At 38.7% G+C, this 18,607-nt stretch overlaps 1 protein-coding gene across 1 annotated transcript in view; it reads right to left on the bottom strand.

Moving 5' to 3' along the window:
- Positions 1 to 3,233: 3,233 nt before the first annotated feature.
- The window catches only part of LOC126828381 (uncharacterized), a 53,551-nt gene continuing 38,177 nt past the window's right edge, over positions 3,234 to 18,607 (bottom strand). Inside the window, exons 3-7 of the mRNA XM_050558159.2 lie at positions 14,710 to 14,961; positions 14,217 to 14,335; positions 12,438 to 12,570; positions 8,964 to 9,051; positions 3,234 to 7,464 (exon numbers count right to left, since the gene is read on the bottom strand). Coding sequence (XP_050414116.2) covers positions 7,081 to 7,464; positions 8,964 to 9,051; positions 12,438 to 12,570; positions 14,217 to 14,335; positions 14,710 to 14,961 — 976 coding nt within the window. The 3' untranslated portion in view covers positions 3,234 to 7,080. The remainder of the gene's footprint in view (positions 7,465 to 8,963; positions 9,052 to 12,437; positions 12,571 to 14,216; positions 14,336 to 14,709; positions 14,962 to 18,607) is intronic.

Genomic DNA, 18,607 nt, shown 5'->3' with positions numbered 1-18,607 from the left:
GTAAAGTGAGTTCTTTGACTACTTTATTGAGTCATGTGACACAACGGGGCCCTTATTCACGAAAACTTAAACTAAGATACAATCGAAATTTTAAGAAATACTGCAATTCGATTGGCTGACCAGTAAAATCAATTTGCATATATCCAATTTGCATATTGGTCAGCCAATCGAATTGCAGTATTTCTTAAAATTTCGATTGTATCTTAGTTTAAGTTTTCGTGAATAAGGGCCCAGATGAGTAACGCGACTAACTGCAATGAGACAAATGACTAGTAAAGTGAATCAATGCAAATAGATTTGAGTCAAATGGCCAGAGGCGTAGCCGTGAAATATATATTGGGGGGTGGGGGTCCGCAAATGAAATTATATAAAATATTGACAATCTGTGACGCCGGAGGCACGAAGCTGCGCAGCAGCCGATGTAGCGCGATAGGGAGAGTGTGGGTGGTCCACTGGGGGGGGGGGGGCACCCCCGGGTCCACTGGGGGGGGGGGGCACCCCCGTAATTTTTTTTTAAAGTTTCAGTCTTCTATAAACACTGTTTTGGCATATTTTACGGGATTAAACTAAAACATCACACCAATACAATGTTTATCATGTTTAAGTCAGTGGGTGCCGTATTCATATTTTTTTCATGACTTTTACATATTGAATGTTACGCTTGAGTTATGAACAACACCACAAAGAGAGTTTAGTAGGGGAATTTTTATGAGGAGGATCCAAATGAAACAAAACTTGATCACATAACTTTAGTTTATGAGGATGCATATTTGACAATCACCTTGTTAACTACAATACTATATACATATACATATTGACATTTACAAGAAAGTTGTATAGTTATTTAAAGTATTTTGTACATTTTGTGTATTATAAATGGATTTCAAAAAGTAAACATACGTGTTTGTGTTTTAATTTGTACATTGTTTTATATAGATAGAATCTTAACTAATCCTAATAATTGTTGTAAATAAATAGGAGTTAATTTTTTTTTTGTTTTTTTTTGGGGGGGGGGGGGCAAGTATATTCAGAAATAGTTCTTTATTGTTACATATTATCAAAAATCGTAATGCCTGTGAATAGAAAACATTATATAGCGTGGTATCCGGTATGTTACTATAGATTGACGGGTATTTTACTACTTCAAACCCAAATTTGTCTGTTTTGTCGAAAATACCGACATTTAATTATCGGTTCAATGTTCCCAAAACACATTAACATTTGAAAAGTCTAAGGAATTTTTTGCATTTCCAATTCCATAAGTTGTTTATTTATCCGTTTCATCTCTTTCTCTGGTTTCTGCAATTTCCCAGACTAACATAAACAATATCGGTGTTTGAATCATATTTTGAAGTTGCAGCTGATGTTTTTAAAATGGTTTAAATGTCAAATAACATTACATGTACACCCACCCCTCCGAATTAAGTGAAACTTAAAATTCTATTTTACTTATCATTTCATTTTCTTTATGTCCTCTTTTAATAAAGTTGAACCTGCTTTAACAGTAGCATATCCAGCTAGACTTGAAAGGAAAAAAAACAACACAAAGTGAATTTCCGAAACGCTTTATGTGGAATTTGGTATCAGTTAACATACCATAAAACCCCGACAGCTTATTTAAGATGCATTATATAAGATTTGGATAAAGAGCTGTCCGTTCTTGCTATAATAGTACAAAAATAGATAATGAAAAATAAAAATATTGTAAATTCCAATCAAATTATTTCATTCTGGGCGAAGTTATGAGTGCTGAAAGATGTAACGTAGCAACGGTATTGGACAAACGAGACTACTTCTCGATTATCCAATTTATCGTTACATTTTTTTTAAATCCGGGGGGGGGGGGGGGGTTCTAATCCATTTAAATCTCTGCCATTCGATGTTCTAGAGAGTTGATTATGGGTTTGTTACGTGAATAAACGTCTAAATAATAGTTTATATAAGATTTAAAGTTAAAATAAAGACCTGAAATAGGCAGATTTAGCTCTTAGTCTTAAATAATGCATCTTTAATGTTTAGTCTTAAAGCTGTTAGACGTACGAAAATCCTATCATATTATTGACAAGAGAGAGAGAGAGAGAGAGAGAGAGAGAGAGAGAGAGAGGGGGATGGGGTTAAACGTCCACTCGACACAAATCAGGTCATTTCGGGACCAACACATGGTTCAATTTTATTTCAACAATTCGCATTGGAGGAAACCGGAGGACCCGGAGTAAACCCATGAGGTTGGACAGGCGAATCTACTCCTTGCCACGTACAACCCGGGAATCGAAACCACGCCAGTTGACTCAATGGCAGACCTTATGATACAGCGCGCACGTGCTAACCATTCGGTCCTCCTCCCCCCCCCCCAAAAAAAAAAAACCCCAAACAAACCACAAATGATTTACCTGTCTACGCTAGTTACTTGTAGATGCATTGGGATTTTCTTTTAGGTCAATAAGCGTCCAGTCTTCGTCAAACGGCCGCCAAAAACTTCAAACCCACAATTCATTTCACCGGAAGGACTCACTTTTGACTCACTTGACTAGGCTGTGACTCACTTAGGACAAATTCATAGCTGACTTATTTGCCCCAATCTGAGTTAAAAGACTCATCTAGCTGAGTATTTTCTCATAACTCACCCAAATGAGTAAGTTTTACTCATTTTTGACCCACTTTTTTTCTCAGTGTGCGTCATAAATTGAGTGGACGATTACGACCAGCTCCATTGATTTGATACTTCTCGGTTTATCTCATGTGCTTCTATTCACTATTAATTGGGGTGCAATCTCCATGCACTTAATACATGTATATAGAAAATGTTCTACATGAAAGTCCAAGAAGGAATTCCCCATGTTTATTTTGATTTGAACAAGGGCTAACTTTATGGGGTCTTATTTGTTGAGCACACTGAACTCACGACTAGAATGTCGCGGGTTCGAATAGAGCAGAAGCTACCCGCGTGCACGTAAAATAAGCATTAACAGTTGGAAATGGAAAATCAGAAATGCCATTATTACATGTTTGTCAAAAAATGACGAGACATTAACCATCATCCCATTCCATTTACTTATACTTATAAAAATATATCCGCTTTTAGAAACACAACATGTCCGATATGTTGTTTTGTGGTTTGAGAGGATTGGATGGGATGGGGTGGGCCCTCTTTCACCGGAATGTAGGGCGCCATGGTTTAACTTTAGGCCTGCCTGCCAAGACGTACCAAAGATTTAAAACTCAGACAATCATAATATAACAAAACAATTTATTAAGAAAATATTACAATTAATACAAAAACAATTAAAGATACATTATGTTAGATTTAGATAAAGAGCTAGCCATTCTTGCTATAATAGTTCGAAAATAGATAATGTAACATGAGTAATGTGAAAATTTCATTCAAATTACTCTATTGCGAACGAAGATATTAGCCTTTGAAGGTTTGACAAGACGTGTGCAATAATTTCAACCACCACCCTGGTCGTTAGAAGCTAAGTCTCGCTCCTCCATTCTTAGCTTAAATCAAAATATGGCTGAACTGTTCTTATCTATTTAATGTCGGAGAAATCCGATGCCATCGAGAGTTGATTATGATAAGTTAATTAATGTCTAATTAATGATTTAGAAAACATTTCAGGCCTAAACAAAGACATTCAATAGGAAGATTTAGCTCTTGCATAATGTATGTTTAATATCCAAATATAGCAAGTTTAAACAATTCAAATATTTTGGTATATTTGATTAAAAAAAAGCATCGCGATAACATACTTAAACGCCATGAAAAGAGACCACTTTGATCAATATGGATAAATGTAAATTCGTTAGCAATTCTGAATGTAACCAGCGGCTGCCAGGCAGGATACGCCCACATTTTCGAGAGATGGATAGAGAACAAGCTAAAAAGAAAGTGATTTTTCGTACAATCAGGGGCCATAATTCAGGAAGTTACGATCCGATATGCGCGAATATCGAAAGGAACCGAGATCTTTGGGTTATAAACTTCCAATTCAAGTTTTAACAAAATCGGATAAAAATTGTGACCTCTATAGGGTCCGCAACCTTGATATACCATATTTTTACGCTAGTTGAGAACGAACGGCGGCCATTTTGTCTGTCAATTTTGGGCCGATTTTCACGAAATTCGAACTCAGTCGTCCTTAGGGTGTAACGGTGATATAATAAGACGGTTTTTTAAATCGGATAAAAATTATGACCTCTATAGGGTCCACAATCAGGGGCCATAATTCAGGAAGTTACGGTCCGATATGCGCGAATATCGAAAGGAACCGAGATCTTTGGGTTATAATCATACACTTCAAGTTTAAACTGAATCGGATAAAAATTGTGACCTCTACAGTGTTTACAAGCTAAAAACGTGACTTTTCGTACAATCAGGGGCCATAATCCATGAAGTTACAGCCCGATACATGCCAATATCGAAAGGAAACGAGATCTTAGGGTGATAAACCTATAGTTCAAGTTTCATTGAAATCGGATAAAAATTGTGACCTGTAGACTGTTTACAAACAATTGTGGACGGACGTCCGGACGGACGGACGGACGGACAGGGGCAACGACAATATACGTCCACATGAAAATGTGGGCGTATAAAAACACCAGATCACGACTTGAAAATAATGTTTTCAGGTAAGCGCACACGATACCCATTCTCTCAAAGACGACAAATTCAATTCGACAGAATGGGAATGTTAAAAATCACGATTTTATGGTGCAAAACGTGTCTTTTAAAAAGCTTGGATCGTTCTCTGCGATATCAACTCGGTGGAAGTGGACGTTAAATAAACCAACTTCTTACAGGGTCAGTACAACTCCTACTGTGGAAGACGAACACTATGCCAAGGTTGACATATGAACACCGAGAGATCGCGCCATTGCGCTACTTCAAGGAGGCACGGTGTACCAGAACCACGGGAAGCTGCATTCCACAGAGATCGGAGGATCCCACAAGACACCATACAGAGGTTGCTAGAGGCGGACACACGCGTTACTGACTTTTGATTTGTACTTGTGCCTACGTTTCACTGTAAAGTTGTCATGACTCGCGTGGGTTATTTTTGATTTGCTTATGATGTCCAGCCTATACAACCATGCCAAAAACTTAACCCCATCTGAGCAAATTAGCCTATTTTAATACTATACAAAATACATCTATCACAATCTATCTAAAAAGAAAAATGGCACATAAGATAATTTAATAACACTAGAAAACACGCGGTAAAAATATTGTAATGAAAACCTCAAACATATACATAATTATTGTGTTGTATCACCTGGCTAAATATAAAATTTGCCGATGTTCAAAAAACGTGAACCAAAATCGATATTTTTCTATTTGTATCATTTGTCTGACCCCCAATCCCGAAAATTCGATATATCTATAAAATTAGATTACCACGCGTTTCGTTTTCCTTCAACACATGGTCGATATGCAACTTATATCCAGCTATTCTGAAGAATATAAAGGACATTTCACACGAAATATTTCACTCTCGTAGAGTGTTTAGTGATTTATCCTAGGTCGAAACACAATGAAGTCATTCGAACATTGGTGTGACCTATGGTTGCGTATATAATCTTTGATAGTCTATCTAAATCGTATTAGTTTAATCTATGCGGAACTATACCTTGGCCCTGTTTCTCGAACTCTTAACTTAAGATAAAATCCAAATCTTAGTAGATACTTCAATTTTGATTGGCTAAGCACTAAAATCAATCTATTATCCAATCAAATTACTAAAATTTGGATTTTATCTTAGTTAAAATTTCGTGAAACAGAACAGGCCCCTGGTGTTTTGCGTGGCCGCTATAATGCATCATCAGTTTGAAACAGTTTGCTCTGTTACACAAAGCCAGACCAGCAGCAGCCGAAAGACCTACCTTTTCACGGGGTCGCCAGTATCATGATTACAACTACGAGATGAGAATAAAGATAGAAGTGCAAGAGAGATTCGATTATGCAGAAAGATAATGCGATGTTAATATACAATTGGGAATGGTTACTCCTTTAACAATTATGCAAGCGAAAACAAAAATTGACAAATAAAGACAAGGACACTGAACACTAGAATTACAAGAGAGTCATATATGCTTTAGTATACATTACATTTTATAGACTATATAAAGATCACTATGTCTTTAAAAATGATTTTTTAAAAAATATGCACAACAATAATCTCATTTTAAAATTCTAACGACTTGGATTTCACTTTCCAAGGATAATAACAGGCATAAATGGATTCCTTAATAACCAATTTGGATCACAAAATTCGTTAAACGAATTAAATCACGGGAGTACGACAATAATCTAATAAAAATGGAAAATGTCTGGGATAATTTCAAATGTTCTTAAACATACATTATGCAAGAGCTAAATCTGCCTATTGCAGGACTTTCTTTAGGCCTGAAATGTTATCTAAATTATTAATTAGACATTAATTAACTGGTCCAGACCATAATCAACTCTCGATGATGTCATCGCTAGCCTGCGATGTTTATTGGATTATTGTTCGACTTCCATTCATGATTTAATCATGAAATGGATAATCGAGAGTTGTTTTTTTTATCGTATCGACTTTAGTAATGATGATCGAGGCTAGGCCGAAAATTCAATCGCCAAAATCTCGGTTCCGATTGGATCAATTTGACTGAAACTTTCAGCAAATCCCCTCTACATTATCTAGTTTTTAACTATTATAGCGAGAACTGCCAGCCCTTTATCTAATCTCCCATAATGTATCTTTAAGTAATGAAATAATTAAAATTGCGAACTATGATATTTTATTTAACACTCTACATGTACTGTAGATGAACTGCGAGTATTGTTCTAATAGTAAGTGCAGGAGGACCGCACTACACGCAAAACAAAAATTTACAAGATAAACCTGCGGACAAGACAGAAAATATGAACTTATGTTCTGAAATTTTCTTTTTTATATGATTTTAGGAATACACCTACTGAACAACATACTGGCATGTCTTTGGTGGATAAAGTCTTATTCCAATAATAAACATGGATATATAATGATTTCACCATAGTTTAACTCTATTCGAAAGGATACAGCCTAACTTATTTGAGATTTAAGATACCCACTTCTTTTCCCCCTCTGCCTCCAAAATGAAATACGTATTTGTTGGACACGTATTGTCCGAATCTTCATTGTAAATGACGCTAGCAACACTGTATGCATTTTCCTCTTCCCTTGGTCCCAAGGGATCATATTTTCTCGGCGGTTCTTCCTTTTTGTTGGTTATATCTTCAACCGAGGCACCATCAGGGCTGGTTAAACCTCGATATTCGGTGGGTATCATATTTACTGTTGGTGCACCAGGGCAATCGGGAAGGTCCGGGGGTAATAGATAGTCGATCGTTTTATCTTTAGGGTCGTTGGGATAGGAAGAATAACGAGGTGGGAGTGCGGGCGGTTTGACAGGAATAGTTGAACGACTTCCCTTTTTATAAATCTGAAAAAAGTATTAAAGCATTAGTGAATGAAACAATGTACGACACGATGAATATTTTCAACGTTTAATAACGATTTAATAAATTGTAATATATACTAATATGTATCCAGTAGGATAGCATCATCACCACCACCGTTGCTATCTGAAATCAAAATATACCTTCTCCACTTGACGGAGATACTACAGTTGCAGGAAACAATGAGATTAGACAAGGTCCAATAATGTCCGACAGATGCTCGATTTGCGAGAGATCATATGAGAGATATCGAGAGGCATGCTGCATGCGCTCGAGTGTTGTCATGTTTAAGCATGCGCAGATACCGAATGCGCGGAATCACAATTAGTCCAACATAAGGCCCAACAGAGTGGGCGACGAGCAGTGTTAGCACTGATGGGCCCATGTGCACCCATAATAGCAGCGACAGTACCGAAAGTTGACAGCGTGCAACCCAGCATAATATGTTGCTGAATAATGTGCCAATCTTGTTGAGGCGTTGTCACGTGTTGCCGCCCAGATCTTGGTCGATCTCGAGTGGAACCTCTCAGGACTGCTGTGTGATGGATTCCAAACTTTCAGGCGACGGAACTGGTACTTATGCGTTCTTAAATTACCGCAATGACGCGTACTGGGTATTCAGATGACAACATGACATAGCAGTGGTTCTGGGCTAAATTTTTAAAAGCCACATTAGATACCCCATGTTTCTACTATACAATCGTGATTTTCAACATTCCAATTCCGTCGTATTCAATTTTTGCGTGTTTGAGAAAACTAATCTGTGTTGCTTTTCCGAAATTGTGGAAACATTCTCACGTGCTATCGTCGTGATCTGATGTTGGTGCATTCATAATTGTAGGATTAAGGTGTATCTCTCAAACGAGATCTACAATCATCCATTTATAAATGTACTGCGTTTTCCCTGCGTCTAAGTATATACATGTATTGTATTTTGACACACTGAAAATCATCTGCTATGTTGTTCAACACTTCATAATATGGATTGTATCTTGACGTTTAAAGATGATATATAGCAGAGCTCAGGGGCGGATCTAGGAATTTTGAAAGGGGGGGAGGCGCTGCAAAATGAAGGCATTGACCGCGGAGACGGGGCACGCCGCTGAGGGGGGGGGGGGGGGTCCCCAAGAAAATTATCCGTCATTGCCTTGCATCTGTAGCCATTCCAAGAGCTATTTCCCAGACTGGTGTGTTTGAGTCGATGGTTTGAGTCATTTGGGATCCCTACAACGGGTTGGGAATGGACATATTTGAGTCTGAGAAAAGGCACTTTCAGCAGTAAAAAAGGGCACTGTCCAAAATTAGGGGGGGGGGGGGCGCCCCCCATTGAATCCGCCTCTGGAGCTTCTGGTTGTTATCATAAACAACTGGCCCTATAGTGGACATTAATTTGCATATCAGGACCTATTTCAGTGGATTAATTATGTTGCTTTGCCGGATGAGTTTGGGACAATGGACATGATCTAATGAATAGCTGATTTACCGGATCGTGACAAACAGCATACGGGTCATCATCAAGGTTACTGCCTTTAGAAATATGATAGTCTACTTTCCACAGTGTTTCCTGTTGTCTGTAATTATACAACAAACATTTGGATCGATTATATACTCTTCAAAAGAAAGTAGGGGATATTCAGAAACAATACAAAACTGCGGAAATGCACTGCTGTTTTTATTAGAGGTAACCAGTGTATGTTAATAACAGGCCAACTGCCTACACATGAACATAAACAGTTCATATGGGTAGCTTATCTGGCGGCCCATTTCACTCGCAAAGAAATACACCGTCAAAAGTGAAAATGGACGTTTTTGATTTTTTTCTTAATAATGAGTAATTGCTCCACCAATCCTCAGACATTCAGCAATTCGTCGTGGCATGCTCCTAATCAACCGTCCAATCACGATTTGGGGCAATCTGACCCACTCCTCTTGCAGTGCGACGGCCAATTCTTGCAGTGTTGTCGGTTGACGTTGACGTCGACGAACACGTCTCCCGATCAAATTAAACGTAACACACTAAAGCAAAGATACTCTAAATCTTATGCAAGAATCGATAGGAAAGCAAACATGGATATCGATAAACTAGCACGCGGCAGTTTTCATCTGGTTTATCGATATTCATGTTTGCTTTCCTATCGATTCTTGCATAAGATTTACTGTTTAGCGTATCTTTGCTTTAGTATGTTACGTTTAATTTGCAATGAGACGTCTTCAACATGATGAACGTCTACGTGCTATTGGCATGCTTCAAATGGGTTCTACACAACAAGCAGTAGCCAACATACTTAATGTGTCACAGTCTGATCAGCAGACTGTGGAACCGGTACCAACAAACACACAATGTTGATGATAGACCTCGTGCAGGTCGTCCTAGAGCCACTACACAAGCCCAGGGTCGGTACATTCGTACACAGGTCCTGCGAAATCGAGGACAAACGGTCAATCAGCTTTCTGTAAGCTTGTACCAAGTTACAGGAATTCCAGTTACACCCAAAACGACTAGAAATCGGCTACATGCAGCCCATTTGCATACGCGACGAGCGCGTGTTGTGCCTCCATTAACTCGCCAGCACATGGCAAACAGGCGTCAATGGTGTAGGCAGCGTAGAAATTGGGGTAATCGTCCATGGGCGCGTGTAATGTTCTCAGATGAGTCGAGATTTACTCTGGATTTCACCGAAAGACGTGCTCGCGTTTGGAGGCGTGTAAATGAGCGTCATGCTAACGTTAACGTCAGACAGCATGACAGATTCGGGCGTGGGTCTGTTATGGTGTGGGGAGAAATCACCATGACTGGCAGAACGGAGTTGCATATTGTTCAAGGAATGGTCACTGGTCTTTACTACCGTGACCACATCCTGGCACCGACAGTTCTGCACTTTGCTCAACGTGCAGGTCGACGTTTCAGCTTTCAAGATGATAATGCCCGTGCCCGCCGCACTCGTGTCGTGAATGACTACCTCCAGCGTCACCATATTGTCCATATGCCTTGGCCAACCTGAGTCCTGACCTTTCCCCGATAGAGCATGTCTGGGACATGATAGGGAGACGTGTTCGTCAACGTTAACCGACAACACTGCAAGAATTGGCTGTGGCACTGCAAGAGGAGTAGGTCAGGTTGCCCCAAATCGTGATTGGACGGTTGATTAGAAGCATGCCACGACGAATTGCTGAATGTCTGAGGATTGGTGGAGCAATTACTCATTATTAAGACAAAAATCAAAAACGTCCATTTACACTTTTGACAGTTTATCTCTTTGTGCGTGAAATGGGGCCGTCAGAAAAGCCGCCCATATGAGCTGTTTCTGTTCATGTGTAGGCAATTGGCCTGTTATTAACATACACTGGTTACCTCTAATAAAAACAACAGTGCATTTCCGAATATCCCCTACTTTTTTGAAGAGTATTATTAACAGACATTCAGTAATACCATTAAGAACAATTTCATCACAAACCAGCGGCTGCCAGGCAGGATACGCCCGCATTTTGCAAGAGATGGATAGGGAACAAGCTAAAAATAAACGCGATTTTTTTTGTAAAATCAGGGGCAATAATCCAGAAAGTTATGGTCTGAAATGTGTAAATATCAAAAGGGACTGAGATCTTTGAGATATAAAGATATGTTTTAAGTTTCATCAATCGGATAAAATTGTGACCTCTAGAGGGTCCCCAACCTTCGTATTACGTACTTTTACACAATTTGCGTACAAAGAGCGGCCGTTTTGTTGGGTAGTTTCATTTCATTTTTCCCGAATTTCGGGTTTAACCTTCATTATGGTGGAATGTTGATATACATGTATTTAAACGGTTTTTAAAATCGGAAAAAAATTTGTGACATCTAGAGAATCCGCAAGCTAAAAATGCGATCTTTCGAACAATCAGGGGCCATAATCCAGGAAGTTACGTTCGGATATGCGTGGTTATCAAAGGGAACTAAGATCTTAGTGTGCAACGGTAATATATTCACCCGGTTTTTTTTTAAATCGGATAAAAATTGTGACCTGGAAAGTGACCACAATCTAAAAACGTGATTTTTTTTGTACAATCAAGGGCCATAATTCAAGAAGTTACGATCCGATATGCAAGAATATCGAAAGGAACTAAGATCTTTAGTTTATAAACATGTATTTCAATTTCATCAAAATGGAACAAAATTGTGACCTCTAGAGGGTCCACAACCTTGATATACCAAATGTTTACACTATTTGCGTACGAGGGGCGGCTATTTTGTCCGGCAGTTACGGTGTAACGGTGATATATTTAAAAAAAAAATTTTAAATCGGATAATAATTGTGACCTCTAGATGGACCACAAGCTAAAAACGCAATTTTTCGTACAATCAGGGGCCATAATTCTGGAAGTTACGATCCGATATGAGCGAATCTTTGGGTTATAAACATGCATTTCAAGTTTCATCAAAATCGGGTAAAACATTGTGACCTTTAGCGTGTCCACAAACTAAAAACGTGATTTTTCGTACAATCAGTGGCCATAATCCATGAGGATATGGTCTGATACATGCCAGTATCGAAAGGAGCCGAGATCTTTGGGAGATAGACCTATATGTTAAGTTTCGTCAAAATCGGATAAAAATTGTGGCCTGTAGTGTCCACAAAAAAAATGTGGGTGGACGGACGGACGCCCAGGAGCGACGGCATAATACGTCCACATGAAAATGTGGGCGCATAAAAAATAATACGGCCGTCCACAGCGTACTTTTTCTGGCATTGCTCTAAATACATCAGTGTTGGGCGGCATCCAGGACGCCACCTCGATAGAGTATTACATAGCCAAGCCAACCCATCTAATACAACATAACTAACGGGGTATGATCGTCGATATAATTAAAGAATTTTGTATATTGAGACGGTTGCACGTTAACAACACCGTCGATATCTCTGATTGGTACAGCGCGGCCCTGATGCCTAGCCTATATTTTAAGAAATAAAAGACTTACCGGGTTGATTTACGTTTCTGTCTTCTGCGTCGTCTTTTACATAAACATACTATCAGAATTATAACCAGTATAAGAAATACTAAAGCACTGGCACCAACAGCTAAACGATACTTTTTGGGAAACTTTGGAACAACTGAGAAAGGAAATAAAATAAAAACATTTCACTTCTTTATTTTGAACGGATCTATGTCAAGTTATAATTAAAAAATATTTCCTTCAATTCTCTCTTTAAATGAACATCTGACTTCACCTCTTTAACTGTGAAGGCTTAGAACCACTGTTGCTCAAGACATATAATCTATCAGTTGCTTAACAGCGCGGTCAAACGAAATGAAGACAAACATTTTAAAATGTACACAGCGTATGTTTAAAAGACCGAATAAATAACAAGCCAACAGTGAGGCTGATGTCCCCCCCCCCCCCGCAATCTCAAAATAAATAGATGACACATACACGTATTAATTAATTACACATCTATCTTCTTGCAATCTGATTAAAATACAGATCTATATTTCGTTTCTTTTTTTCATACTTTCGATGGACTACCCTACATGAAGATCTGACCGGTTGTAGCAATAGGTCGCGTCAGAGGTCATACGAGCGGCGTTTGACCCTAGTGTGGATTACCCACAGTTCCGTACAAAACACTCCTAAAGCTCTCCGTAACAGACCGTTTCATTGGCTAATTCCTCATACGAAATTTTGAACTATAAAAACGAAACGAAATAGGATCTGTGTTTTAATCAGATTGATCTTTTTGAAAAGTATCGAGCAATCAAACTGATTATCGAAACTTGGTCTAAGCATAAAATGTTCACGATCGAACTCGGTCAATGTTTTGAAGTACCTGGTAGTGAAACCAACTTTATTCACTCTCCATCAGTTAAAATTAAAGTTTTCTTGTCCAAAACCATCGATCAATGGAATTGCTTAGCTCTGCTTGGCTTTAGCGGAAAATGTTAATCATTGAAGTCAGTCAAGACATTCACCTAATGAACACCTACAACAAGTTTAAACATTCCACCTCAATTAAAAGCAGAGATGTTATGTTCCAAAGTCTTGATCAATCAAATTGCTTATCGCTCCTTAGCCTAAGCAGAAAATTCTCACTATTGATATTGATATAACGATCTATACTACGAGTTTCATCATTCTTACCCATTTAGAAGCAAAGTTATCGTGTTCCAAAGTCCAAAGTCGTGTTCCAAAGTCTAATTTTGGTCCCAAAAAGTGTGAAAGGTAGACAGACAGACCCATTTTAATAGTCCCCTGCTTGCTTCGAAAGGCGGGGGACCAAAATAAAAAGAATGGATACTCTCATTTAGCTGAATTTATATGAACAAATATTCCTGGTATAAGGTAGTGACTGTGTCATTCGTGGGGCACATTTGTGACACTTTCGGGAAACCTATTTTTGTTCCGAACTGAATTCAAACTCAAAAACCGTATACAGACAACCATGAACACAACCAAAAGATATTGACAATAGTTTCAAATTTGTCGTCCTAATTATCCGATTTAAAATCCCCGCTTTGCTCAAATTCGGTAAAAAAATCTGGCATATGTCTAACGGTGTCAACATTATTCTCATGCTCCGTTTCGGTGCTTCCGCTTTTGATGGAGGAACAACCTCTGTTGTATAATGGGCCTGACATTCCTAGTTTAACCATGATGGAATTATTGAACAGTAATTTTCACAATTTAATATTTTCCGAACTAACATATTTAATCCGAACTAAGATCAAGTGATTCTGAAGTACTGTATACTGAATTACTTACGTTTTTTCAAAGATTCACAGGTACATCTTAGATGATCTAATTGGTGATTCACAAAATCTTCTAAATGGTGAGTTACTTTATGACTACATATTGGTCTAGAATTATTGTTATTTACAATTCTGAAGAGGAAACACACCCACATATAAAAGCAATGTCAATCAAAAGGTCGTTATACAGTGTTTAGGTCACAGTGCTGACGTCATGAAAGGAAAAAAAAATTCGTGGCCCAAACTGGTGTAAAATCAAAGTGTAATATCCATCTCCTGACATAGAATAGGTCATACTATTATATAAGAATATTACATATTTTGATATATGTGATAATTGTAAAGGCTAAAAGCCAAGACCAATTGCAGATTTCGTCATAAATCACGAGATGTAAATAGGGTTAGGGCACTTGATTGTTGACGAGATTGTGTCCTGTGTATAATGAACGTTGACGCGGCACCAAATTCACCAAACAATGTATATCGGTATAAATTAAGGAACTTACCGACAAATAGGTTCTAAGTGGCGAGATTCTATACGATGGTCGTGTGCGGTAAGATTATTAAGACAATCTCTGGTATCTTTCCAATCATCTTTGTGTTCATGACCATCATTATTTGCATGTTCAGATTCCTCGAAAGCATCCATGGCTTCTTCTATATGTTTATCTAAGTCATCCTTTATGGCTTGTCGGCCTTTATGTGAACATCCAGACTGGGACTTGGTCTGGTTAGTTTCGGCATCTGGGTATAAAAATCTATAAAAGCAAGATAAAAGATAGGTTGCCAGGCATCGAAACATACGTCATCGCAGCTAAATCGTCTAAGCGGTCGACAAGTGTTGTCGCATATTTAATCCTTTGTAGGTAATTGGGGGCCTTTACAATACAGTTCCATACAGATCTGATTATAAATTTTGTCGTTTGAGGGTTCACGAGGTTCTACACAGTGACACAAGGGCTTCAACTCTGGAAGTAGTCTACAGAAATTGTTGAAATTTGACAGGCTTTTTCGTTTTACTAATTCAAATAATGCATATAAATTTCATACAGATCGGATGATCACGTTTGTCATTCCAACGTTCACAAGGTTCACAAAGTAAAACAAGGGCCATAATTCTAGAAATTATTGACGAAAATTGCTGAAATTCAATAGACCTCTGTTTCACAATTTAAATGATACATATACATTTCATACATATCGGATGATAACGTTCATCAATCGAGCATTAACAAGGTTAAACAAAATGAAACAAGGGCCATAAGTCTAGATGTGATTATTGTAAATTGTTGAAATTCAATAGGCTTCGTGGTTTCACTAATTCAAATAATGCATATAAATTTCACAAAGATCGGATGATAACTTTCGGCGTTCAATAAAGTGAAACGAGCCATAATTCTAGACGTAATAAAATTCAACAGGGTTGTTCTTTTTACTAACATAAATGACACATATAAATTTCATACAGATCGGATGATAACTGTTGGCGTTAGAGCGTTCACAAGGTTCAATAAAGTGAAACAAGGGCCATAACTCTAGACCTAATTGACGGAAATTGCTGAAATTCAATAGGCTTCTTTGTTTCACTAATTTAAATAATGCATATAAATTTCACAAAGATCGGATGATAACATTTGGCGTAATAGCGTTCCCAAAGTAAAACAAGGCATTAACTCTAGACGTAATGAACATAAATTATTGAAATTAAATAGGACTCTGTCACATCCGATGTCTGATCACTCCGGATTGCTGTGACATCCGACATGATTTTCATGTCCCGATTTATTTCCTTATTATACTATTAAAAAAAAGTAGGGGATATTTGATTTTTAAGTGTTATTAAAGTCACCTAATGAAACTGACGAAGAAACAAATGACAAAATGAAATGAAGTTCACATTCATCGATTTATTCCAAATGATCGTTAGACTAAGTAAGGCACAGACTGACCATTATAAGGGTAAAATGATACCCGGGGTCAAACAGCAAAGTTACCACAGCATCACAACCAAGTCAGTAACGGGTAAATCCTCCTCTGTTTGCCAAACAAGCATTGATCCGACGTGGCATACTCCTAATGAGACGTCTACGGTCATTTTGGTCCAGATTGTCCCATTCCTGTTGCAACGCAGCAGCAAGTTCTTGGACATTGGCAGGACGTTGTTGACGTTGACGTAACCTCTGTCCAAGCATGTCCCAGACATGCTCGATGGGGGAGAGGTCGGGACTCAGTGCTGGCCAAGGTAATGTGGTGATGTTCTGTTGTTGGAGGTAACCTGTAACGATCCTGGCCCTGTGACATCTTGCGTTGTCATCCTGGAAGATGAAACGGCGGCCATGACGTCGTGCGAACGGCACAACATGGACTGCCAAGATGTTGTCCCGGTAGTACTGGCCTGTAACACGCCCTGCAACAACATGTAAAGCCGTTCTTCCAGCAACAGTGATGCCTCCCCACACCATAACAGAACCACCCCCAAATCGATCATGTCTGATGACGTTAACGTCTTGGAAGCGCTCGTTTCGACGACGCCACACCCTCCTACGTCTGTCCAAAAAATCAAGTGAACCTTGACTCATCTGAAAACATCACATTGCTCCAGCGTCGATTATCCCAGTGTTGACGATCCCTACACCAACGACGTCTTGCCTGAATGTGATGATCTCTCAAACAAGGGATCACGCGAGGACGTCGGGCGCGAAGATGACCCCTATGCAGTCGATTCCGAATCGTCTGGCCACTCACTCTCACACCAGTGTCTGTTTGAAGACGAGCGCTGATCTGATTTGCTGTGATGACACGATTTCTCAAGGCCAAGGTACGGATAAATCGATCCTGGGCTTGAGTTGTCGCCCTTGGCGTGGTCTGTCCTGTACAGATTGTGTATCACGGTATCTGGACCATAGCCTGCTTATGACAGACTGAGAAACATTCATCGTCCGCGCCACAACCGCCTGTGTTGTGCCGATCTGTAGCATGCCAAGGGCACGTAACCTTTCATTTTGGGTAAGCCGACGCATATCAAAATTTGTTTTCTGGTCACTAAAACAATTAAACTGATGTTTCCACCCTGGAATTCAATGCCACAATGACTGTAACATTCAAAGTCAGAGTCGTGCAAATCTTGGGTTGGACCCCCATAATGATCCCAAGCATCACCTGCATTCCATGCGGTAGCTATTGGTGCGTTTGGGCGTCACATGTAACTGGAAATGTTTCTTCTGTTAGGTTCTATAGTGACTTTTTTCGTAGTCATTTGCATATTTTAGTATTATGCCCCCAAAATCAAATATCCCCTACTTTTTTTGAATAGTATACTTCAGCCAAAAAATCGCTGGTAAATCCGGATTCTGTATGTTCCGGATTACGACATCAATCAGCCGTCCCGTCACATAATTTCCATTGAATCGACACCGTATAATCCGTACTTCAAACGGTGGGTGTGAAGCATCCAATTATCGGTGAGATTAAAACTCAATGGGTGTGAAGCCAGAAAAGATTAACAAGCAATCACCAATCAATTATCGGTGAGATTAAAACTCGCAAGCGCCGGTCTGTGTTGATTACTTTGATAATGTTATAAATTCTTTGTTGATTATTTTACAATTTATAATCTCTTGTAAGAGTGCGCTTGGTATTTGATTTTAGTTACTCATGTCAAATACCGCGACATTATATAAAAATTGCCGCGATTGAAGAATCATTATGAATCGCTAAATTACACTTGTCTACGATATCACCTTAGGTGGAAGTGGACGTAAAACTCCAGAAACGAACGAACGAAGCTAAATTACTAGTTCAAAGCCGAACTGAACGGACGTATTGTACTGTCACAGCTCTCTGTTGATCCAGGCGTAGCAACCAAAGATAATCAAACATTACAAGCTAAGTAGAAATTTACTATATATTAAGATTTACTAAAATAAATAAAGTGGGCGGCTTTATTTGTTGCAGTAAATCGACATCCAACTTTCATTCAAAATCTCAAATTATTATCTGAAGTAATTCTTTGTTTACATAAAAAACCCAATATGGCGACTACAAGCTATGTTGAATGTCTGTTAAACACACCATTACCCAGCTCCTTTAAAGCGATAAACAGGAGTAGTAGTAATAATAAAATAGAATATAGCGAAGTGGTCATAGTTAAGTCTAAGGATCACACAAAATCTTTAGCTATAAAAACCAAAACCATTGGCGACGAAATAAAAACCAAATGGGGAATAAAAGACACTCTCGAAATTAAAATATTGAAAAATGGGAAAGTGCGACTGGCGTTTGAAAATGCCAGCGATGCAGAAATGGCGTGCAAAATTGAAAAATTAAACGGTGTAAAAGTGGTAATTGCCCCACCCCTATCTCTCACCCAGGAGCATGGCATTATTCATGCTGTCCCAGGCATTA

The sequence above is a fragment of the Patella vulgata genome, chromosome 7, assembly GCF_932274485.2.
Source record: "Patella vulgata chromosome 7, xgPatVulg1.2, whole genome shotgun sequence".
Classification (NCBI taxonomy): Eukaryota; Metazoa; Mollusca; class Gastropoda; family Patellidae; genus Patella; species Patella vulgata.
The sequence above is the reverse complement of the archived record's forward strand: the minus strand, read 5'-3'. Positions and strand labels throughout refer to the sequence as shown.